Source organism: Durio zibethinus, chromosome 2 (genome assembly GCF_047325235.1).
Source record: "Durio zibethinus cultivar Kanyao isolate XHJ-2024 chromosome 2, ASM4732523v1, whole genome shotgun sequence".
Classification (NCBI taxonomy): Eukaryota; Viridiplantae; Streptophyta; class Magnoliopsida; order Malvales; family Malvaceae; genus Durio; species Durio zibethinus.
Window position 1 is genome coordinate 4,791,858 of NC_143163.1, and position 25,898 is coordinate 4,817,755.

Genomic DNA, 25,898 nt, shown 5'->3' on the forward strand with positions numbered 1-25,898 from the left:
TCAGGTCCGTGACACAAGTACATACCTTCTTAGAAGACGAAAACACACAGATCTCCTCAATATCTGCTACTATTTTAAGTTTAATATACTCCATGAGAAACTCACTGATGCTGTGAACAGCTTCATTCCAAGTATCACATTTTGCATCTAAAGGATGTAGGGATTCAGCAAAAGTGCATTGCAGTATTGAAGATAAACTCTCAGCTGACTTTGCTTTGTAATACGTGACAGCAAAAAATTTCAATGTCGACAAATTGCTGACTTTGAACTTATTAATCCACAGTTGAGGGATTTCCAATCCAGAGATTGTTGCTCAACCCAGACTCGGTTGATCCAGTTTGATAGCCAATAGTCTTGATGCCTAAACGATGATGTAAATTATCGGTATTAGGGTGCAGGGAAGAAGTTTCTTGCTTGCTGTGGCGCAGGGAAGAGATTTCTTGCTTGCTGTGTGCAGGAAGCAAGTCAAATAAGTCAGTTCTCAATTCCTCAGGCAACTGCAGTAACATTGACATGTCTAGCTGTCTTAGAGACGAAGGCAGTAAAACATTATTTGCAAGTCCTGGAATGGAAATGGCAACAATATTGGATCCTGCCCCAGAGTCAGGCACTGTCTGCAGTTCCTCCAATATATGTTGTTTGTCCTTTGGGGAAGAAAGAAAATCATTCTCACTAATAAAACCGAAAACATCTTCTGAACAAATTATAGGTGAAAATAAAATCATCATAACCACAGGAAAGACAATAGAATAAAGCTCAAAGGTAAAAACTGAATCAGTTAAGATATAAAAAAAATGATCAGTATTGCCTAGTTTATCTTACACTAACACTTCAACAAACATGCACATGTTACAATTTTTTTGAAATTGCAACTACCCACAACTGCTATCTCTCTTCTTTTTCTCGCTTTTATATTTTAAACTTAATAAATATAACCTAAGACTAGTACTGCCTAGTTATTCTTTGTTTTACAAAGTTTTAGCTGAGATAGGGACATTTTAAACTCAATACAAAGAATCAAAAAGAAAATATCTAGTTTGAATTAAAGAGTTGACTTCATTTCCACTGCTGTTCTGCTCAATGAGACAGGATCAGAATTGCAAGATCTTTTTGCTTCCTCTACTGCAACTTGGTGAACAAAGCCAACACATTTATAAGGCACTCATAGAAAGATATTAAATGATATATTTAAAAACCAGGTAAGAATGTTTCACCTTCGGCTGGTTCAGGAGGAAAGAAGCATAAAGATCCATTGTAATTCTCACCTTGTCCTTTACTTTCGGCTATCAAACCAACTAGCTTCCCACCATAAATTTCAATTAATTCTGAGAGGAGCTCTGATGGAAGACTCTCCACTACTCCCATATCAAGGTGGCATAAAGGTGGGACACTTGAGATCTGGTTTGAACAACTCTCACCATTGGATGTATCATTTGTCCTATGAACATAATTCCCCACTGGAGCTATGTGGAAACTCTTTGAATTTCCATTCACTCTTTCCATCAGAATCTGCAACAAGACACCAGTAACATAATATAGGCTAAGCTTAGTTTCAGTCATCTTTAACCAAATCAACATCAAAAACTAGAAATTGTCACCCACAACATGGGTTTTGGCATACTAGATATAAATATTTTAGTAATTGTTTATTAAATGAAATATTAGTAGCATGCGGGTCTCCATCTGGTGCAACAGTGAAAGATCTTAGGCTGACATATTTAAAGTGTACATTTTATGAAGACAATGATTAGAGTAAGGGGAGCAATAGATTGAAATTAGCCAACCACAACGCTAATACAATCTAACCACCAAAACAAGGAGGGAGAAAAAGGCATTTCCTGTACCAACCCTTTCCTTGGTTATACTATTGGTATCAAATCATTCTTTTGGGCTTGCTGAGGCAGACATGAGCCATGATTTCAAAGAGTTTCTTTCAAGCACAACAAAATTCAGAGTCAGGAGGAAATATAGAACTGCAGCAATCAGGAATAAAAAAGTGGTTTACATCACATCTAGGCCACCAAATAGGCACATGATAAAAATTTAAAAGGAAGCATCAAACAGTAAGATTCTGAACTTTCATATTGCACTTTCATATTCAACCTCACTCAAGTCTACTCAAGATAATACAACACATACCTTGCCTAGAAGTATCTGCACTTTCAAGCCTTGAAACTTGCAAACCAACTCCCCGGATATCCTCAACATCTATGTGAAATCAATTTAAAAGATAACACAGAATTAGTTTAATGCCCATGCATGTTCATCAAGTTCTAACAGTTCCAACCAAAAGTACCACCTAAAAGCTATTTCCAGAGGGTGTGCATCATAATTTTCATTTAAGAAAGTCTGTTACGTAAAGTAGGAGTAAACACGGAATAAAGATCACAATCGAGGGTCATAATTTTCCATACTTTATGAAAGTTTGTTAAGCAGAGTGGGAGTAACCATGGATTTAAACATTACAATTATTTTGCCAGAAGCAACAATAAAGAGATTTCATGCCTGCTTTATGATAGATATTCCAAATGTTTCTTAAGGCTAAAAAGAAATGACATACACAGAATTCATCATCTCAACTATCAATGCATGATCCCTGAAGACCACGTAACCACCAACTTCTACATCATCATGCATATCTAACCACCACCCAAGTCAATGGAAGAGTTGCATGGGGCATTTACTTTCAATAACAATTACCATTTCTTAGAAAAAACTTTGCTGTGAAACAAGAGAAAATGGTCAAAATTGAAAACAAACAATTTTGTTTATTTATCAAGTTTGCCACTTAACAAAGTCGATCAACCTCACTATTTTTGACATAAGGTCTACATGTATGCTTGGACCATGGCAAGCATATACATTACATTCAAGCTGAAATATCAAGAGGTAAAACCAATGGCATGGATCAACTTTCCATAACGTTCTAAATTTCTGAAAGCTGACATACCTATGTGGAAAAATCCAAAAAGCTGCTTTGTTATTCTCTAAGGCACTAAAACATCATTGATAGCAAATGGAAGCTATTGTAATATTGGGTATCATAATTCTCAGATGCGATACATTAATGGAATGTGAATATGTCTCTCCATTCATGCATACTAATAGCAGTGCACAAATGGGGTAAGCATGATGAAAACATAAATACATGCTAAAATGAATAATATGAATTTACGTACCAGAGGAAATGAAATAAATGGTTACCGTTATGCCAAGCTCAAAACATGCACAATGTGCATTTACGTAATAGGCCAAGGAAAACCCATGTTATCATTGTGCTATGGCTCGGGTTTTCTCCACAGCCCATATAGCATGTACTTTGCAGGCTCTCCAGCATCTTTCCTTCTTTTTATCTAGACATTAGCATTACATAGACCGGAACATTTCAATTGAGTGCAGGCCTTGATACATTCTGCTATCTTAGATTATCTCCTAGAATAATTCAGCAAAAGATTATCACTTAGCTCATTTCAGTAAAGTTCTCCCTTACAACCCATACCCCTGCAAGCACAATGAAACCTCCTTGCAAAGGTCTAAGAGAAAGTGCTGAGGCTGAAATAATTGATTAACAATGTTTAACTTGGTCAAAAAGAACAAAAAACAATGAAAAGAATACCATTGGACCTTTATAGTGCATCAGACTATTTGCATCTTGCAAATCCCTGACTTTTACACCCCCACTCACTTCAGCCCCCACAGACTTGCTCTCCTGCAAATCAAATCAACAGTATGGCAAAAAGGAATAAATTTATAATACATATAGGAAGGTTCATCAAAAAATTAAAAAATGATCAATCCAATATTATCAGACTGAAAATATGAACTTCCATTCCATCAAATTATAGATAAGATAGGAGCTTCTGCATGATTAGAACTCCACTTTTGAAATGGTATTTCAAGCATTAACATAGTTTATAATTCTTTGCTAGAACAACTTGATTAGTACAGATACAATTATCAATAAAAAATAACAACACAATTTCATGTATATCCTTGAAAATTAGTTCCTTGTTCTATTAGTGTGGGTGAAATTTTAGAATTTGAGACAGGTATTTCTCATTTATCCTACTCAGAGGAGCTTAATTACAGACATCCATTACAAACTCATGACCAACATAAATGTTGCTCATTGAAGATTTATGTTTCAACTAATGAAATAACAGCAAAATAATTGGATACAAGAAAACAGGTGTGTATGTCAGATAGATATATGGACATGACCTGAAATGCAAATGAGGATCCTGTAAAAAGCACAGGGCTATCACAAGTGTGAAAAGTCATGCAATTTTTGGATGAGAAGAGTGCACAGTTGGACAAACCTGAACCATCCCAACAAGCCAATTATCCACAACTCTAGTGTAATTCCAGAGCATCACACCAGTTTTAATCCCAATATCCCTTTGAAGGGAGTCCTGCAGATGCAAAGAGGATGCACACGGCAAATTTGATGAATTTTTCATCATACTGAAACTTTGAACATTGCATGGGCCATAAACTCTTTAAGAAAAAAGGTCATTTTTCATTTATGAGATAATAATCTATTCAAGCTTATTCATTTACCCATATGCTTACAAATGCAAAACAAAGATTTTGAAAATAGTAACTTGACCATTTTAACACATGGAAGAAATTCATATTTCAGATTAATTGTAAAACAAACTTAGAAATCATATGAAACTGTCCACAAGTTAGAACATTTTTATTTTTCAACTTTTACTCAAACACATGCCCTATTCCTGGGAGTGCTTTTATTGGAAGTTGATATAAATACTCATCAACCTACAAATGACTAAAACACTGTGGTCAGTAAGGTAGCATGTACTTAAGATGCATCAATTCATAGATATTTTCAAACTGATGTTCATAGAATACAATAAAAACAAAATAATGTATGGCTAGGAAGGGAGTCTAATGTTATGAGTTCAATGCTATCAATGATAACAGGTATTTAACCATATAGAAAACATATCTATGCTAATATAGAAAGTTTCAGTTCTCCTCCATCAAGCTCCTATTTAGTTTTGCAAATAGATCTTTCCTATTTGCTACACTGCCCAAGAAAACTTTAAATTGATGCCTTAATGCATCTGAAATACTAACGGCCTATTTGGTAATCATAAACTGATTACAATATATGACACTCAACAGCCTGCATGTTTATCTCGACAGTTAAACAAACTGGTCTTCAGAGCAATCTGCTTCTATTGCAAAAAGCCATTGTTTTTTTCCAGCTCTTCTTTTCTTTCCTTAGTTATTGGACTATTTCCAACCTAAACATGTGTCCTATCATATAGTCTGTAGACATTGACCTTTTTTTTGTGCATTCTGAAGTTTCGGAATAATCAATAAAAAGATGATTATAAAATAATGCTTCGTTCACTACTGGGGCGTCCACCACTGAAGGACCTTCAATTGAATCACCAACAACAATAACTAACTCAACTTAATAATTAAAATCCACTTTAACCATTTTAAGCAAAAGGAAAGAAAAACAACAAAATAAGGAATATGAACATGAGATTCTTGATTTTACTGTCAGGAAGATTGCTGCAGATGATATGTGTGACCCGATGCCTTGAAAATAATTCTCAAATTATCCACCATAATTCAACATGTATCATCGCAGTTTCTGTATATCTCATCATCAATATAAACAAAATCATCACAAATTAAACATCATAAAATGCTAATTGGAAAAATGATTAGTTGTAAGGGGCGCAATTGTTTCAAATTAGTCCACCAAAACACAAATACAATCTAACCACCAAAACGAGGGAGAAAAAAGGCATTACCTAACCCTTTGTTTGGCTATACTATTGATATCAAATCATTCTTGTGAGCTTGCTGAGAAAGACGTGAGCCATGAATGAACTCTTTAAGAAAAAAAAAGTCATTTCTCATCTCCGAGATAATGATCTATTCAAACTCATTCATTTACCCACCCTTACAATTGCAAAACAAAGATTTTGAAAATTAATATTCACATTAGAAATAGTAACTTGACCATTTTAACAAAAGGGAGTAAATCAAATTTCAAATGAATTGTAAAACCACCTTAGAAATCATATGCAACTGTCCACAAGTTCGAACATTTTTATTTTTCAACTTTTCCTCCAGCACATGCCCTATTCCTGGGGGGTGCTTTTATTGGAAAGTTGACCTAAATACTACCTACACGTGCCTAAAACACTGTGGTTAAGATGCATGTACCGTGGTTAGTAAGGTAGCAAGTACTTAAGATGCATCAATTGATAGATATTTTCAAACAGATGTTCACAAAATACAATAAAAATCAAAACCATATATAGCTAGGAAATAAGTCTAATGTGATCAGTTAATTATATCGATGATAACAGTCATTTAACCATATAGAAAACATATCCATGCTAACATAAAAAGTTTCAGTTCTCTTCCATCAAGCTACATTTTAGTTTTGCAAATAGATCTTTTCTGTTTGCTAGACTGCTCAAGAAAACTTCAAATTGATGCACTAACCATTTGAGATAACAAAGGCTTATTTGGTAATCATACACTGATTACAATATATGACACTCAACAGCCCACATGTTTATCTCGAAAGTTAAACAAACTGGTTTTCAGAGCAATCTGCTTCTATTGCAAAGACCAATCATCTTTTTCCACTTCTTCTTTTCCTTCCTTAGTTATTGGACCATTTCCAATCTAAAGACGGTGTCCTTCCGTTAGTACAGTAGACATAAAATTTTCTTGTCCATTTCAAAGTTCCTAAATAATCAATATAACAAGATGATTATCAGAGGATGCTTTGCAAACAAAACATAGCAAAATTTAAGAACATAAGCATTCTTCAGCCACAAACTCAAACATGGATCATTTCACCATTTAAATTTATGTGCAGGATAGCTATCATCCCTATATTACCATTCCTTGATGTATTATATGTCGTTAAAGTTTTCTTTAAGCAATAGTCAATAATTCAATATAGTAAAAGAGAACACAACATTAGACATGCTCAATATAACAAAACATAACAAAATTTAAGAACATAAGCATTTTTCAGCCACAAACTCAATCAGGGATCATTTCACCATTTAAAATTATGTGCAGGATAGTTATCATCCCTAATATTACATTTTCTTGATGAATTATATTCATTAAAGTTTTCTTTAAGTGATAATGAACATAGTAAAAGAGAATACAACATTTGACATGCTCAAGTATAAATCAACAATCACAATACTTTAATATGTACTTTAGTGAAAAGATGTGGTGAACAGATTCAATTTACATCCAACAAAATTTTGGATCCCAACAACACAATATGATTATTATAATGCCAAAACATAGAAATCACACAACTTTAAAAATGAAAAATGTGAATTAACCGAGCATACCCTCTCAGGATGGATGTAGCATTGAACATTTGGTTTAGCAGTTCTAGTGGCTGGACGGGCCATAAGCATATTCTCAGCAATCCCAGCACTTGCAGTGCATCCAGTAGCTTCACATATCTTTTTCCATATTGCAGAAGCTAAAAGCTAAGGATCTTTCTCTTCTAGGTCTGTGACATCTAAAAATGCTTCATTACAGCTGACAACCTACATTCAACAATAAATTCCAATGTTAACAATCACAGAGTCTTTTAGAGAAAAAAAATGGACATTTAATCCAATATATTCATGAGCAGACCTGATCTCGGTTGCAGTGCTTATGCAAGATGTTTTAAAACTGATCAGTAACCTGCATAATTCAAATACATACGAAAAAGTCCATACAACAGGAATAGTAATCCAACAAAAAAGCTACGCCTTTTCCTACAATGTGGGGTTGAAACATGAATCATATTAAACTGATTGTATCCTTACCAGCTAATTCAAGGTCCTTTCTGATAGTTTCCATCCATGCCTTCCCTGGTCTTGTCCTTCCCCCTTTGGCATGCACATCCTCCTTTCAACAGGAAAAGCAATGCACAAACAAAAGGTAGAAAGAGGAGAGGGACCAATCACACTTCTTCTTATCTAAGTAAGTTTTACAGCTAAATTGCTTAACCAGCTTGTGATTTTACCTCCTCCTATGCTTCAAAGTTGTATGGCAAACTAACAAGCTGGGGTCAAAGAGCCTTGGCATCTCTAACAAACATTCATGCCCTAATTCCTGAAGCAGAATAAACAAGTATAAATCTAACACGGAATAGAAGCTCTAAACTTAATATTACAGCAAAAAGTGTTATAACTCAGGTTAAAAACAACCATAATCTCTAGCAGGATAATTGACAGAAGAGATTTCAGAAGTTACTTTTGGATTATCTGAATGGCAGGCATACGGCTACAGGCTTGTAATTGTAATTCAGGACGGCTCCTGATGACCACTGAGACAAACCAAACCAAAAAAAAAAAAAAGTCCTGAACCAGCATATTAGTATCAATACAAAACCACAAGAACAGAGGAGAAGAAAAGGTAGTTCTAGCAGACATCTATAACAATTGGATATCATTGTAAAAGCCCAAAGTCCACATTCCCCATTATCAATTATGCATACAACTGTGAGTTAAAAGATAAGAGGGCGGGCCACAAAAATTCATGGTTAAAAGCTCAATTTACCATGTCAATATGGATAATGGGAGTGAAGCCTTTTAAGTACTAGCTGAAACATCCGCATAAGACTTCATGCATCCATTTGAGAAGCTGGGAAAACGTTTCCAATATCTATTTCTCCAGGTTCTTATGCAATGTAGCCTTGAATTCTGCAATAGTTAAAGACCGGCCAGGATATAACTGATGGAACAATAACTACAGACAAGCACATACAGCACATATCAAGATATGTTCGTATTCATGCATGTCATTTCAAATGGAAGAAAATAAACCATTTTGATTTCAGGCCATGAGAAAACCAGTTCAGTGGGAAAATGACCATAAACATATGCTTGACCAACAACAAGATAATGGGCTACTTGGGTCAATAGACGGGATTCCTTGCAAGTGCAAACTTCATATGGCACTAGGACAATCACCGTACACTAAACTACAAAGTACATAGGTGATAAGTTTTTAAAGATGATGTGCTAATTCAATTAGCCATATTCAAACAAATTCCCCCATAAAAGGTTGGAAAATTTTATATAGTTAAAAAGAAAATAAAGCACTAATGACTTAAAGTAACACCAGAGTGTTACATAGAATTAATACAATATGGCGAAGAAATGTAAGAATACGCTATCATTAATCTATTCGATACCTTGAAGTAATTCTCCAAAAATTGGGATTCCCAAGAGTTGAATTCCGTTGCTTCAAAGGTCACATGGCTGTTGACCACGGCGATCCTTTAATACTGCGATTGTCAAAGCAGTGGCTACTAAGAGAAGCAGAGCGTTGTTCAGACAGGGCTAAGTCCATTGTTTGCCGTGCTTTTATCATCCTCATCCAGCTTACTTAGTTCTACCACTTTTACTCTTTGAGATTGTTCACTATAGCTACTACTTGGCCCAAAATCAGACTGTCGAAAATAGAAATGAGAAAAAAGGGATAAGATGGAAAAACCTTCCAAAATCAGAGAAAGGAGAAACCGTAAAGAGAAGCGTTACATAAATTTACTACGCCCCTTAATATGATAAAAAAAAATTTATCATGTATAATTTTACATATGGCTGCCCTTTGGTATTTGTAGTAATTAGGAAAATTTTTTGAGAAAATATAAAATACCATATTTATTTAATATAACTTTTTTTGGCCAAAATAATATATATTATTCTCTTAAAAAGGATAATTTATTAACTTAATTTATATTTATAAGAATAAAATTAAAATTAATGTATTATTTCTTTTTTAAAATTACTAAATTTTATATAAAACTTGCTACATAAATAGCTTTTTTGCGAAATATAGAGAAATTTATCACTATATTTAAGAAGATAGACTAAATTTACTATTATACCATAATATTTTTTTAATTTGGTTAAATTTTTTATATTATGTCTTGCATGTGATTTGATAATTAATTATAAATATCGAGGATTTAAAATTTATTATTTACAAAATTACAAAATTTAAAAAAAATTAAATTGCATAATAAATAGTAAAAATTATAATAATTATAAATAAAACTTAATTAATAAATATTAAAATTATAATATACTTGAACATAAGATTTCTCTCTAATCGAATGCTATGTCACGGCTTGTGTGGAGCTACTAGAAAAGTGAAAACCTTATCTATGTAATGTTCAAGAATGGTAATAGTTTCAAGAGCTGTTGTATCTCACTTCCTTCTCCCCTTTCCAATCACTCTTGCATGCGCACACACAATGCTTGCTTCTTAATTTCTAATTAACCTCTGTATCTGAAAGTTTGGAGACAAGGGCTTCTAGAAATTCAAGAATGTCACCGGGTCACACTCACATATTTATTAGGTGAAAATGAAAAAGTTGAGCCTAGTTTTCTGGTTTCTTTCCCCTTTAGCCAAGAATATATAGACTTGGTAAGGTGTTAAATTACTGTTTGTTTGGCAATAATGCAGAAAATGTTCACTAAAAATGAATTATCATGATTGAGCAGGATTGAAAACCTAGAAAAACACCGGGCAAGAGTGTACAGGAGTCATGCAAATGATCTTTTGAACAAAAAATCTGTTCCAGTGGGTACCAGCTCTTGTCAAAAAAAAATTTATAGGTGAAGTTTTCTGATCTAGTCTCCAGGGAATAGTTAATTTGCTCTAACAAATCACATCATTCTCCTACTCAGGTGTCTATGGAATTTTGCACGCTATATGGGAATAATCGCTGCTATAATATAAAAGTTAATGGAACTTTGGTATCTGGATTCAACAAGTAATTATTATACCTCAAAGCAAAAGGAAGAATATTATTACTATCAAAAGAAACCCGAGAGGGAGCTTCCTAGAAAGCAAAGCTGAAAAGCCTGAGAATATTTAAAAAGAAGGAAAAAGAAAAGTACCAGATAGCAGATTCAGAAACACCCTCCAGATCTTCACTCTTGAGAGTTTTCATTGGCGTTGTCTTGGAATTTTAGCAACTGCGACACTATGTGCATCAGAGAAAGCCAAGGTATTCACCGAAGAGAAAAACATGCTGAATATAGTCTCCACCATCTGTATCTACCTCATATACTTCCTCAAGCAGACCATCAATATTGAAACCATAAACAATATTGATCTTACCCTTGGCACTCAACAAAACCCTTTCACAATCATCTAAAATTGCCAGACCCTGAGATCTATGAGCTCTTATACTAGTAAATATTTTACCCACTAATTGGCCAGCATTGGACGACATTCAAAAACAAACAGAAAAGATTCTAAATCCGAGACACCCTTATTTGCGCTGATGGGTACGTAACTAAGGCTTTCTTGGTAGTCAGAACTCAGAACAACTTCGGTAAAAGAAACCGGAAACCCTAGAGTATTGTTCTGTTTTATGGAGAAGGACAAGAAAACAAGGATCAGAAAGCCAAAGGTACCAGGTTTTTGACAAGATCTTTAATCTTGCTACCGATTTCATATTCAGGTAGATGATCCAATGATTATCAGAAATCATAAACCTCGCTCAAGGTACTTGGTTTATGCTAAATTTGGTAATTCGTGTTATAATATTTTGTAAAATATTTTATTCGTATATCTTATAATTAATATTAACATAAAACATAAAATATAATTTTTTAAATTTTATTAAATTTATTTATAAATTTTTTAAAATTTAAAATTATATTAATTTTTATATTTTTTATTCATATCATATATCTCATCATATTGATTCGGATACTTTCTGCCTTGAAAGTGAGAGCCCAATGTTCTTTTGCTTCAAAGCAAAACAACGGATGGGATATTTAACCGGCCAAGACTCCAGCATATAAAATACCTGTCCATAGACTAATCTAGGGATTTGGTTAGGCTCGGACTTGTCATCTAGGCCTAACTTTTGAAGAGGAAGCAGCCCATCTGGAGCAATTATTGTCTTATTAATGGAAATTTTATTTTCTTGGATTGCTTAATTTATTGGGCCAGGCTGCGAGAAGCATATCTTGAAATTAGAAAAGTTGCCCGGGCCTCAGGAATTTCATTCTCTCCGGGAACGAGAGAGTGACGTCTGAAGTTCAGTAAATCTGGAGTTCCAAAGAATCGGTGGATTTAAAATTGAAAGAGATTAAAAAATTGACTAGAAACATGAAATTACAGTAATTAAAGAGTTGTTGTTGGTAGTTGCCACTTCGGACAAATAGGCATAGAGAATCAAAATCCCAGATCCTTTGCCTCCTCCTTTGGGATCACATCATATGCAAATGGCATTCACCTGACATTTCTTTCTTAATTGTAGTATATTACTGTGTTTTCACACAGCCATTTTTGTTGGAAGAAATTAAAAATAAAATAAAAAACTACCTAGTAAAGTAAGTAGTAAAAAAGACGATCTTTCTAGCTTTTCTCGTGAAAAACTATGTCAGATTGTCACGTAAACAACGCTGCGCCGCGTGCGCCATGCTAATAATCAAACGTAGGTCCCCCCTAATCTGCTATAGCTGTACTTCATTTACATGCCGTGTGGTGTATCACTATCTAAATCCCACGCTCCTCACCTGGCCGTCTCTGCTCATTGCCGTCTTCTTTAACTCCTTAAAAGTTGTCACCCTTTTTTTCTTCCCTTTTTAGCTTTTTGCTTCTGGGTGGTGTTGGTTGGGTCGGTGGGGGTGATGGAAGATGGAGAGTGGGTTCTGGTGCGGAAACCGGCAGAGAAGGACTTTTGGAACCCCACCTCCATGAACTTTGCCGAAACTTCCAAGCCTTTGAAAGTTACATTCAGTGGGCCTGCCAACCACTGGACCGACGCAATTCCCATCGGAAATGGTCGCCTTGGCGCCATGGTGTGGGGCGGCATTGCATCCGAAACTCTTCAGCTCAATGGTAATTAAATTCCAAAAGCACCCCACTAGAAAGAGGAAGATTATCTTTTTCTTTCTTGTCCTAAATGTGGCACTTTTCTTTTGTGAGTAAAAGAAATGATAAAAAATGGTTTTGACTTTCTGTACCTTTTTATCTTTGTTTTTGGTGACTACAACGAGCAATTGAAGATTTGATATGCAGTTACGTGAATCAGTTGTTGCTTTGTAAAGTGTATAAAAGCAAACTTAATTAGCCAATGTTGTTTGAATTGTTTTGTAGAGGACACGTTGTGGACAGGGATTCCAGGGAATTATACGAATCCTAATGCTCCGGCCGCCCTATCGGAGGTTAGGAAACTTGTTGACGATGGTGATTATGCTGAGGCTACAAAAGCAGCGGTCAAGTTGTCAGATAATCCCTCTGATGTATGTTATTTGTTTTACCTCTGGCGATGGCATAACTATTCTTTGTTATCATTAATGCAAGTGTGTTTGGGGTTTTAAATGTTATTTCTCATTTGGAAACCTGCCTGGTGGCATTTGATATTCAGTTACTCAGTTAGTAGATGCTAGAAAATTGTTATTTGGAATTGTTGCATTTGTTTGACGACCAGAACATGGGGCTTAGACGTAATACTACCACAATGTTCTGAAGCAGAAGACATGCCGAGAGAGGGATTACAAAAATATTTCTTGCAGACTTTATGCATGTTTTAGCTGCACTTAAATTTTGCTACTGCTAGTTTGGAAAGCAGTGAATGCCCTCATAAAAATTGTGCTGTCTCATGATTTGTGTTAGTTTTATCCGTGAGGTTTACTTACTTTCTGTATTCTTCTTGCTACAGAGCTTCTATTTATAGGAAACTTTTGAGCTTTGCTTCAACTTCAATGAATTCTTACTTTATGTAACACCTCAAGTTCTGGTTCAAACTCTAAATTCTAATGAACTTTTTGTAATGATGAAGGTTTACCAACTTCTGGGGGATATCAAGCTAGAGTTTGATGATTCGCACATTAAGTATACAGAAGGCACATATCGTAGAGAGCTTGACTTGGAATCTGCAACAGCGAGAGTGAAATATTCGGTCGGTGATGTTGAATTTACACGGGAACATTTTGTTTCAAGTCCTGATCAGGTTATAGTAACAAAGATTTCTGGAAGCAAACCAGGGTCTCTGTCATTTACAGTTTCTCTGGACAACAAGTTAGACCATCATTCACAAGCAAACGGACAAAATCAGATTATAATGCAAGGAAGTTGTCCTGGTAAAAGAAGGGCTCCAAAAGGTAGTGCAGAAGAGAATCCAAAAGGAATTCAGTTTGCTGCAGTTCTTGATTTACAAATTAGTCAAGGAGGTGTTGTACATAGTTTAGATGACAAGAGGTTGAAGGTTGAAGGTTCAGATTGGGCTGTTCTGCTTCTAGTAGCTTCGTCTTCATTTGATGGTCCATTCACTATGCCTTCAGATTCTAGGAAGGATCCCACTGCAGAGTCTCTCGATGCATTGAAGTCTATAAAAACCTTGTCATATTCCGATCTTTATGCCCACCACTTGGATGATTATGAGAATCTTTTTCATCGTGTATCTCTGCAACTTTCAAAAAGTTCTAAGGGCAATTTAAGAGATGGCTCTCTGGAGATTGAGAAGGTTAAATCTTCTACAAGAAATTCATATTTCAGTAAAAACGAAGACGATGCAGTTTCAACTGCAGAACGGGTGAAATCTTTTCAAACAGATGAAGATCCATCCTTTGTGGAGCTCTTGTTTCAATATGGTCGGTATTTGCTTATTGCTTCTTCACGACCAGGAACTCAGGTGTCAAACCTGCAGGGTATTTGGAACAAGGATATTGAGCCAGCATGGGAGTATGTTTTCAACTCTCTCAGACACACCTTGATTCTTTCCCTTTCATTAAATTTGGTTTTTTCTGCTTGTTGCAATTTCTTCCTACCTGTTTAAATGTGCCAGATCAGCAATTTCTCTGTCCCTAGTATATATTTTATATATGTGGAACAAATACTTAGCTATTGCTTCTGCCAACACAATATCTCAGCAGAAGTTACCAACCAATGAAATTTAATTCTTCACTGCAAAATGTGTATATCAGGATTTGATGATTCTTTTCCTCTTTTTTTTTTTTCTTTTTTAAATTGTCAGTTGTGCTCCTCATCTCAATATTAATCTTCAAATGAACTATTGGCCATCGCTTTCTTGCAACCTTAAAGAGTGCCAGGAACCTTTGTTCGATTATATTTCCAGCTTGTCAATCAATGGGAGTAAAACTGCAAAAGTAAGTTTCTTTTGTTATTTTTATCTTCTAAAAATCTACCTAGTACATCTAAAATTTAGTTTCAGGGAATTCTTCTTAGGTATGAGATTCTCTTTAAACTGTGTTGGTGGTAACCTCCTATGAAAATTGTCCTGTTAATTCTTCCCCTTAGTTTTATATTAAATTCTCATGTTTCTCACCTTGGCATCTTCAAAAATGGCCCAAAGCTACCATTATGACTATCAACCTTGCTGTTTCTCGCTTCTGTTTGTTGTCCGAGGAGGATTTTTTTTATTTGGTTTTATGCCGCCGATGTCATTCTACATCTTCTAAGTGTAAACTTCCTTATTTAGTCATTGAATGTTGCAGGTGAATTATGAAGCAAGTGGTTGGGTTGCACATCAAGTGTCTGACTTATGGGCAAAAACATCACCAGATCGAGGTGAGGCTGTATGGGCTTTATGGCCAATGGGAGGGGCATGGCTCTGCACTCATCTATGGGAGCATTATACCCATACGATGGACAAAGTAAGATCCTGTTTTTAAATTGTCTTGGCTTCTAATAAACTTCACTGCAGACTCTTCTTTAAAGATGTCATACAATAATGGTTCATGGGAATGCTAGCCTAACAGCTTCATATTTTTTGTCTGTAAAAAGGATTTTCTAAAAAACAAGGCATATCCTTTGTTAGAAGGCTGCACATCATTTCTGTTGGACTGGTTGATTGAGGGCCCCGGAGGATATCTGGAAACCAACCCATCAACTTCTCCTGAGCATATGTTTGTTGCTTCTGATGGTAAGCCTGCTAGCGTAAGCTACTCATCAACCATGGACATTGCAATCATAAAAGAAGTGTTCTCTGAAATTGTTTCCGCAGCTGAGGTGAAGTTTTATTTTATGCTAATTAAAACAGGTCAAGTTTTCTATTTAGCATTCTCCATATCTTTATATGCTAACTAGTTTCTTAAACACAGGTTTTGGGAAGAAAGAATGATGCTTTCATCGGTAAAGTCCTTGAAGCTCAGACAAAGTTACCACCTACAAAAATTGCTAGAGATGGTTCCATTATGGAATGGGTATGTGCACAGCTGGATCCCAATCTTTTTTAAAAGGTTTTATATTTGTGTTCAACAAGCTTGATGAAAATATTCTCTTTCTTTTGAAACAGGCACAAGATTTTGAGGACCCAGATGTGCATCACCGACATGTATCACACCTTTTTGGCCTGTTTCCGGGGCACACAATTACTGTTGAAAAGACTCCAGACCTTTGTAAAGCTGCTGATTATACCCTCTTTAAAAGAGGTATGTGTGTTGCGATAACTTCATCGTGAATAAGCATATCTTTACGATAAAGAAAGTAATATAAGTTAGGCACTTCAACAGTATGATTATTGATTTTTTTTTTTTAATTTTGAAATGCAAAGACATTGAAAAATATGTGTTGCTAGAAACTTCCTACATTAGGTTGTTTTAAGTACATTGTCTTTTGAACTTCTATAACCATGGACTGATGGATTCTAGAACCACTAGATATTTTTTTTTTTGCAAACTGTTGCATTGGTACAATAAGAGCCCCGATGTTGTAGCAGAAGTTTAGAGTCTGTTACCAAATGAAGATTTATATTGTTTTCAACTTTACTATTATGATATTTCTTGAGCAATATGCTTACATTTTTCATAATCTGAAACAGGGGAGGATGGTCCAGGATGGTCAACTACATGGAAAATTGCTTTGTGGGCACGTCTTCACAACAGTGAGCATGCTTATCGCATGGTCAAGCATTTAATTAGTTTGGTGGATCCGACTCATGAAGGTGACTTTGAGGGAGGACTCTACAGCAACTTGTTCACTGCACATCCTCCTTTTCAAATTGATGCCAATTTTGGGTAAGCAGCATTCTTCGTTATATTTCTGAGATTCTATGGCAATTATCAGTTTAACTTCCAACTTAGAATTCACGAAGAAATGTCCTGTGGCCCTTTTGGCAAGTTGTTGCTGAACTAAAATTTCAGGGATTAGATTCACCTTTAGGACAACTAGTATTTGGCTATTTGAAGTTGTTGAGAGTTGATCACAAGCCTGGTGTACTTTTTAGAATTTAGAATGCAATTGAGTTATAAATTCATTCAAAAACATTAAAACTCTATTGAACTCTGCTATGGAAATAACAGAAGGGTGGTAGAGGAATAGTATCTAATTTGCAGCTTTATACCAGATTTTCAGCAGCAGTTGCAGAAATGCTCGTTCAGAGCACCATGAAGGATCTATACTTACTCCCCTCTCTCCCCCGGGATAAATGGACGAATGGTTGTGTGAAAGGATTGAAAGCACGCGGTGGGGTGACAGTCAACATATGCTGGCAAGAAGGAGATCTAGAGGAAGTCGGGCTTTGGTCGAATGAACAAAATTCTGTTAGAAAATTACATTATAGAGGAACTACAATAACGGCAAAGATATCAAGTGGAAAAGTTTACACCTTCAATAGACAGCTAAAATGCGTGAAGACATACTCTTTGACAGAAGCAGCTTTTTCTTGAACATAGAGATCAATTCTATATCCATTCAGAGCATTTCTTTTGTTTCTCCTGCTAAATTTTGCAGGGGAAGCTTGGGTCCCTTTTGCAATTTGCATACATGTTCCATTCCTTCCATCATTTCTTTCTACATTTATTCTTGTGCTTCACCACTGGTTGTCATCTCTATAGGATTGTTCAAATTTTCACTTACATGTATGACAATTTAATAGGGGCAATTTCCTATGTATATCTATATACAATACTATATTCTCTACTCATTTTCTAAGTAAATATAGGCAATTTCCGTAATGTTAGAGAATAAATTTGTGTAAGAATCATGTTTTAGGTATTGAAATTTAATAATTTTTTTATTAATGCTATTTACTGTCCGATTACTTCAATTTTCATATATGGTTCCATGAATAATTACTATATAATTAAATTTGGTTATTCATAATTTCTCTCACCATAACTCTCTTCTTTCTTTCATATATTTTTTTAAATGTAGGTATCTATATTTGAATTTTAAATTTATTTAATTTGTCAAATGTTAATAGTTTTTTATAAATGATTGCATAAATCAATCGGATTAATTCTTGAGTTTTGTTTAATCTCATATTTTAATTATTCTCTATTTCGTTAAATTCTTTTTTCATTACTAAATTTACATAGTTCTCTGTTCGTTGGCGTGTAAATTATTTAATTTAAAAAGTATTTTTTTTCCTTTTTTATTTTAACGAATTAATGCTTAGTTTCAAAATTCTAAATTGTAGTTCTAGTGCAGAAAATTATTTGATTCCAATTTCTTATGTGGTGATTCCAATTCCAAGTTTTATTAGTTTTGCTCTCTAGTCAATATGTTACTTGTAGTTTGAAGAAAGCCCAATACATTGACACCAAAGAGAAACTTGTTCCGGGCCATGTTGGTAACTAAGCTCAAGAAAGTCTAGACTAACTTAAAACAGTCCAAAGGCCCACAAAGAGTCCTCAATTGATCAGACTATTGCACCAGCAGTAGCAGAACCGGGGAACGACTCCACGCCCTTAAGCCCTAGCCTAAACCTTACTCAATTACTTCTTCATTCGCCTTCTCTCTCACTCACGATTACAATCTCGCGCAACTCGCTTCACTGGAAAAATGGCTTGGCGCAGTGCAGGATCCCTCTCTCGCTCCGTCATGTCCGCCGCCAGAGCTCCTTCGCTCCGCACCTCTACGCCGCTGCCCCGCCTCCATCCCCCGGCTTCCTCTGCTCCCCGCCTCCAGTCCCGCCGCCTCTCCTTCGTCCCTTCCAGGTCCTCACTTATTTTGCTCCTTGTTGGATAAAACAGAAGAAAAGAAACGAAAATTTGTTAATTTTTCAGTCAGCATTGAATTTTACTATAATAAAGATATCCGAAATGACTGGGAAATCAATTCGAGATCCAAGTCCTGTCGTGTTTTTTTATTTTAAATAATTCACTATCTTTTATTATCTCGTTTATTGATTGGAAATGGTGGCTGTAAAATAAATGTTTACTCTTGTATTACTTAGATGGTTAGTTTCTGTGGTTTCAATTGTGGGATTGAAAAGGGTTCTTAAATTTCTAATGCCATATGATACAGTGAGACTCATACAAGGGACCATTTTATATTAAAAATAAGGCTCGTTTGCTGACATTTTTCTATTGACAAAATGAAGCTTGAATGTCTAAAGACATTTTGGTTTTCTTATGTTTCTTTCAGGAATTTGGCAGAATTGGGATGTTTCCAATCATTCTTGCCTTTGCATAGCGTGGTTCCCACAGCCCGTCTCACATCACACCTGACTGTTAACTTGCGGGCTTGCTGCGAGCTGTCTCATGGTACGTTCCGCCGTACTTGTCAGGATCGCTAGTAGTCTCTTTGTGAGTCTTACTATTTTAGGATACATGGAAAAAAAAAAAATCAGAACATAGTTTTTCTGACTTCTTGTTATTCACGTCTCTTGAGTCTTGAATAACTTCAAATTTGCAAAGTAGATAGCTAGTTTTTTATGGTTGCTTTACTCCCTCCGTCCCATTTTCTTTGTCCATCATTTCATTTTGGGATGTTTCAAATTTGTTTATTCTTTTCTTATTTTAACATTTAAAGCTCCTACTTTTTATGTTTTAAAATTATTTTTTATGATTCTTTTTTAACTTTTTGACATTAAAAGTAATGGAATTTTATTTTTTTAAAAAAATTTTAAAGATTAATATTCAATACATTAAAGTCAAAACTTTTTTCTTAAACTCCGTGAATGTTGACAACACCCAAACAATTTGGGATGGAGAGAGCATAATTTTTGTGTTCAATTTACCTAAAACAGACATAAATTAGGTTAATTTGTTAGTTCTTTTGAATTCTGTTAATGAGATGGAATTGGGATTGGGATTGATAGGGAGGAATGGAAAAGATGGGTAATGCACGTGGACTTTCAATCAGCTAAAGGAGAGAGAATGATACCAAATTGTAGGTTTCTTTATTATTATAATTATTATTATTTTACCTTTTATTATGAAAGTGTAAACAAATGTACTTAATCAACACTTTTGTACAAAGTAGATATAGATTAGCTAAAGCCTTGGAATATAAACTAAGATGCATTGGATTTTACTGCCTGCACTTGACATGTTTTAACCTTTTTTCTCCTTTTGTTCTAAATCAATACTTTCAGTGATCTAGCTCTTCAATAAGTTGGTCACTGAGCGTTGCCACTGTCATAGGCAATTTGACAAAAGGGTCAAAAGACCTAACATTTCCTTGTTAAATCAGTATAAAATGCTTTTACCTAAATATGGTCCAGCACATTAGTAGCAGTGATCTAGATATGGTCTTAACCTTTTAGTACGATTTTACAAGTGACTATACTCAGACTCCAATTCATGTTTTCTTGCTTATCAGCACTAAATTCTTAACTATTGCACCGCTTTTTTTACTTCTGTTCAACTGTAATAAAAAGAAAAAGAATCAACTATTGTTTACCTGTTTAAGTTTAGCTGTTCAAATATTTGATCCTTAGTGTTTTCTAGAACATTATGCTGCTGATTTAGTACTTTGTGCCCAATTGGAAAGAGTTGGAAGGTTTCTCAACTGAATCTCAATATTTATGTTACATACTGTCATTAGTATTTTGTGCAACTGACCAACTTGGCAGTTAACCACAAATATTAGATATCCTAACTCCTAAGTGCAGTGAAATGCTTAGGCTTGATTGCACTTTGCTTCAAACTAAATTGCTCTCTAGTTAAAACATTGATGTGCTAGGGTGACAAAAGTGTTTCTGATATTCGCTTTTAATGATCACTCAAAGTGTCTTGTTAACTTGTCACAACTGCTGGGAATTTTTGTTGTCCGTGTCTCAATTTGGGAATTTTGTTTCTCTGCTTGTGGCTATTTTGGCACACTGGGGTTTCTAAGATTTTTGCTTTACATTGACTAATGCGCTTTGCATGTAAGAAAAATCAATTTCAATAATGATTTGTTGGTTGAATAAAATTTGCTAGACAACAAATAAATTTGATGTAACTTGATACGAACTGTTGTATCAGCTTATCCAAAGTGATTGAGAACCTTATGTGGATAATTTTTTTGCACGTACATTGCAGGTACTTGAAAGGCCATGGATTGGCACAGCTGAGTGCAGCAACCAATTGATGGAGTCAGATTAGTTTTGTCATGAAGGAGCCAAAGGCTAGGTTTTCTGAGTACAAAATCTCTATAAAAACATGTTATCTTTTATGCTACTGCCAGGAAGAAACCCGTAATTTTCTTATATGATCACCCTTTAGGCACTTTCGTTGCTCCTATTGATCAATTCCTTTGGTTTGTGATTAGTTTTTGTGACACACGGTGTTGATAGCTTTAAGATAACTTTTGTTTAATAATTTTCTATGGTATGATTTCGCATTTCTCATGCACTTCGCAAATTCACTGTAATTGCATGAATGAGTGCACATGTCGTGGAGCATATTGTGCCTGTTGAGTTTTGATACTTTGTCAGCACCAATAAGCACATGGGGTGCCTCTATTGAGCACAAGCAGTTCTTGCTGTCAGTCCATGCAGAATGACCCACTTGACTGACATGTTTGCGGAGCAATTGAAGCTCCAACTTTGAGATTTGGTGTATTGCCCAAAACAGTTGGTCTTCTAGCGGAAGATGGCCCATGTGCATCAATCCCTTGGTTTCATATTTCAACTAACTTGAGCCTTCTCCATTACCGGTTCTTCTGTCAAAAGAACATTTGACATTTTCCATTTTGAGGTTTTAGCTTATGAATCCTAGTTTCTTATTTCATCTACATATGACTGCGAGTTTATCAATTGATTGCTTTTATTATCAGTTCAGGAAGAACTCAATTTTCTTTCCTAGAAAAGAAATAGTAACAGATTATTTGAAACTCAAATCATCTATCAGGATTCACGGTGGGATGTTGCTCGATCAAAGTGGTTTTGTGTTTATCTGTTTAAATGAGAGCTTTTGCGCCCACATTCAAGCACTTCAATTTCCACGTTGTGGGGCGACTATTTTTGGACAACTGGTCCTGGATGGAAGGTAAGTCAAACATAAGTACTAGCCATTTGCTCATCGGTAGTCCATTAAATGACTTTTCAACTGAGCCAATAATCAATGGTCGTTAGGGCAATCATGACATACTCTTTGCAATTGATCATGTGAGAACTGAAAATTTCCCAGCAGCTTAAATGACAATTTTCCCGGAACAGAAGAAAAAAAAGGGAATATTTCACTTATAAATTTTTATTGTAATTAATCAATTATAATACAAAATTATATAAAAATCTATCACTTAAAAATATGAATTTTATATAATTTTTTATAAATCTTATACAATAACAAATTATAATTGATTAATTATATTATAATAATTATAAACGATATACTTTCAACAAATATAATCCTTACAAAAAGAAAAACCTACTTCATATAGCAAAAATTATTTAGAGAAAAAAGAATCAACAATCAAATAATACAAAAATGGAGCTTCCCCATCCCTTGTTATTTCGGTTTTTTTTTTTTATCCTTTTTCTCTTTCACCACATGGAATAAAAAGGGCTGGCTTCAAAGTCTCATATCGCAATCAGAAAAGCAGCCAACCAGTTGGCCATGGAGATTCTTAGGTGTAGAGCAAGTGCTTTTAATATAAAAGTTAAGTGAATTCCAAGAAGTGATGAACATATCCTGCTTGACCACCTTCCCTAAGAATCATCATCGTTGTCATTAATCATCCCTCATCCCCCCTACCTCCCCCCATTATTGGATGTCAGCACCATTGATCTTACTCAGTTCTTTAGATCTATCACTTTTTTTGGAGAATCCATTAAAAAGCAATGCAAACGTCGACAAATAATATTCGCCAACTGTAGCATGTATTCTTTACTTATTAGTGAGAAATGATTTTGCGATCTTTTGTCTTTGCAACTTGCAATTCTGATAGTCTCGAGGTTAGAGCAACTTCATCACTGCTACAAGATTCGTTGTTTTTCGGGAGTTCCTCTGACTGATGCACAAACTGGTTCCCGCCAGCCAAGCTTTTTCCTTATTTTTTTCAAATCCCGTAGTTAGGAAGAACTTGTAAGCAGTAGCATTACATGTTTTTTGCACACCAGGGAGAAGTAATGTGAACTTGAAATGTAGGGTCTTTCGCTAAACGCCAAGGGCAAGTTGCAAAATGGGCACATTCACCTTTCCTTGACTTCTTTGTCTTTGATTATTGTCCATTACGCCTAATCCAAATAGGCAAATAGCTATGATGTCGAAGGTAGTGTCTCCTCTAGAAAGATTGTGAGGATCAGATAATCTATATCTGTCAGCAAATCTACCAAGTTAATGCTTACTGTCTGATCTGATCTTCTTCTCTATCCGTAGGATGATAAATACAGGAGAAGAATTATTATGTCAGCCAATAAGGCAAATCCCTTGGTGCAACACCTTCACCACCAAAAAATAAACCAAAAGATCTTTGTCTTGCAAAGAAAGCTGAGACCATCTCTTTCAAGTTTTTATTTAAAAAAAAAAAAAGAAAAAGACTTGAAGTACAAGTGGCTGTGAATGCACTTCTCCCTGCTGTACGTATACATTGCCCATTATTACCTTTTTTAAAGGAAAGCAAAGAATTCCCAATATGAAGACACCCGGATAGATATTCTTGTCCAAAGAAAAACAACATGATAAAAATAGCTAAGATACCGTCTTATCTAATTTCTTTGCTGTTCCACCATTATTGGCCATTCTCTGGGTCCCATTACTCCCCACACGAAACCAATAAACCATAAGGTGATTAAAATCCAAACCAAAAACCTACCATCACTCACATCTATATCTTTCATTCCACATTCAACAAAGCTTATCAAACACTAACTTGCATAAACAAGAACAGAAACTACATCTGTTCTTAGTGGATGCCATCTTTTTCATATGTCATACTTGACATGAAAAGCATAAAACCAATAATAGTGAGGAAACTTGAAAGGTTATTTTAGAGTAATACTTACAATTTTCACTTTGCAGTTTCTTTTTCTTTTTATTACAAAAGAAAACAATTGATAAATAATTGGCAAGTGAAAATTTCTAAGTGCATGACATTTTCTTGCCAGCTCTAACTTTTGTTCTGAGCATCATGAAGCAGTCAATGTGAAGTACTGGCTAAATTCGTTTTATTCTGTGAATTTATGCTTAAATATTGCTTCAAACTAATCTGATAATCAGCTTAGGAGAAAGAGTCACCAAAGCTATGATTATATGGAAAATTAGTTTGCTTAGTGAGTAGTACAAAATGAATAGGCTAGCTTGTGGGAAGCAGTACAAATACTTTGGAAGATTGTGATTTTTAGTTTTTGACCATGAATGCTGCAACTCTTGTTGGATTGTTTGTCAACCCTGAATTTCTTACTTCCAAAGGAATCATGTAAAGGCGTTCTCATTTGAGGAAAAAAAGGGAGCAGAAAGATGAAAGTGGGGAATCCTATGATTGATAAGGGCAACAGTAAAGATGACATAAGCATTGTCCCCTGGAAAAACCAAAGCATCGCAGAGTGGGGTCTATGAAATGGAATGTAATGAAATTAAAAAAAAAAAAAGACAAACATCAAACCTCATAGTCTCCATTTATTTCTCTTCCCCCAGTTTGATCTAACTCTTCAAACTATACCAAATTTCATAAAAAGCCTTTGTATCCTTTCAACTTCCTTTGACCCCGTACCTAATTCTGAATTACAGAGAAATGATTTTCCAAATAGAAGAAGCAGCTGAAACTGAAAGTATATCTATCAAACAACAAAGCGAGCCAAGAATTAATGATGATGGCAACGAAGAAATTGAAGAGGAGAATCCAGGAGAGTGGTTGAACCTAAGCCTAGGTGGGAATTCACTATCAACAGCTGGAGACTCTGACCCCCAGTCAAGACCAATTTCTACCAGGGTTTTCTCTTGTAACTTTTGCATGCGGAAGTTTTACAGTTCACAAGCCTTAGGTGGTCACCAGAACGCCCACAAGAGGGAGAGAGGTGCAGCCAGAAGATACCAATCCCAGAGGATGATGTCGATGATGGGTTTGCCAATGAGTAGCCACATGGTTAGATCACTTGGCGTCCGACCCCATTCCCTAGTGCAAAAATCAAGCAGAGATGGAGCTGCAAGTGTAGCAAGATTTCATGATACTTACACAGGTTTTGGAATGACAGGGATGCACTTCACAGTTGATGATGCAATGGATTTTATGTGGCCAGGAAGCTTCCGCTTGGATCCTCAGCTTCCCAAACCATCATCAGATCCATCCAAGCTTGACTTGAATCTTCGACTCTAATCAACTTAATCTCCTGTCCAAGTTTAGAAGTCTCCATTACTACTATCTCTTTTCTTGGAACAGCTGTTGATTGTTCATCCACCAACTACAGATACTAACTGATGAGGTAGGAGCCTGACGAATTTAGAGAGTCAGTGCTACGGTTCTGTTCTGCCTAATAACTAGAAGAAAACCCAAGAATATACTTTTCGCTGTGCATTGGTATGTAGCTATTAGTATGTTTATTCCTTTTTCTGCTTCCAGCTTGTTCAGAATGCAAGAATCAAGATCACCCCAGGAGATTTTGTGGGTTTTTTTTCTTCTGGTTGTATCAATTAGATCTCTTGGAGGAACCATGGAATTGAAATATCCCTTTAATTTTAGTTCCTTCTAATTTTTCCATATGCCTAAATTAATCCTGATGTTGAACTCGTTGA

The 25,898-nt window shown here is 35.3% G+C and overlaps 3 protein-coding genes and 1 pseudogene across 5 annotated transcripts; 3 read left to right on the top strand and 1 right to left on the bottom strand.

Moving 5' to 3' along the window:
• On the bottom strand, positions 1-11,604 carry LOC111308046 (translesion synthesis protein REV1-like; annotated as a pseudogene). Its single transcript, XR_016331952.1, has 13 exons — positions 10,932-11,604; positions 9,218-9,475; positions 8,581-8,723; positions 8,275-8,347; positions 7,845-8,133; positions 7,669-7,719; positions 7,374-7,577; positions 6,055-6,744; positions 4,320-5,943; positions 3,205-3,709; positions 2,140-2,208; positions 1,266-1,509; positions 1-694 (listed from the first exon to the last, which is right to left on the bottom strand). The product of XR_016331952.1 is annotated as a translesion synthesis protein REV1-like (transcript).
• A 974-nt stretch (positions 11,605-12,578) lies between these two features.
• LOC111308988 (alpha-L-fucosidase 2-like) lies at positions 12,579-17,979 on the top strand. Its single transcript, XM_022907725.2, has 10 exons — positions 12,579-12,891; positions 13,150-13,295; positions 13,835-14,736; positions 15,029-15,161; positions 15,510-15,668; positions 15,799-16,023; positions 16,116-16,217; positions 16,310-16,445; positions 16,835-17,030; positions 17,360-17,979. The coding sequence occupies exons 1-10, from the start codon at positions 12,681-12,683 to the stop codon at positions 17,679-17,681; spliced, it is 2,532 nt and encodes an 843-aa protein (XP_022763460.2). The 5' UTR covers positions 12,579-12,680; the 3' UTR covers positions 17,682-17,979.
• A 678-nt stretch (positions 17,980-18,657) lies between these two features.
• On the top strand, positions 18,658-21,578 carry LOC111308993 (uncharacterized). 2 transcript variants are annotated; one of them, XM_022907734.2, is made up of 3 exons: positions 18,661-18,953; positions 19,384-19,502; positions 21,267-21,578. In XM_022907734.2, exons 1-3 carry the CDS (start codon positions 18,799-18,801, stop codon positions 21,272-21,274), a joined length of 282 nt encoding a protein of 93 aa, XP_022763469.2. In that variant the 5' UTR covers positions 18,661-18,798; the 3' UTR covers positions 21,275-21,578. The 2 variants fall into 2 exon arrangements, with proteins under 2 accessions (XP_022763467.2, XP_022763469.2); XM_022907732.2 differs by lacking the exon at positions 21,267-21,578 and having other exon boundaries at positions 18,658-18,953; positions 19,384-19,534.
• A 3,061-nt stretch (positions 21,579-24,639) lies between these two features.
• On the top strand, positions 24,640-25,855 carry LOC111308992 (zinc finger protein 7-like). The gene has a single exon (XM_022907730.2). The coding sequence runs from the start codon at positions 24,901-24,903 to the stop codon at positions 25,480-25,482; it is 582 nt and encodes a 193-aa protein (XP_022763465.2). The 5' UTR covers positions 24,640-24,900; the 3' UTR covers positions 25,483-25,855.
• Positions 25,856-25,898: the final 43 nt, after the last annotated feature.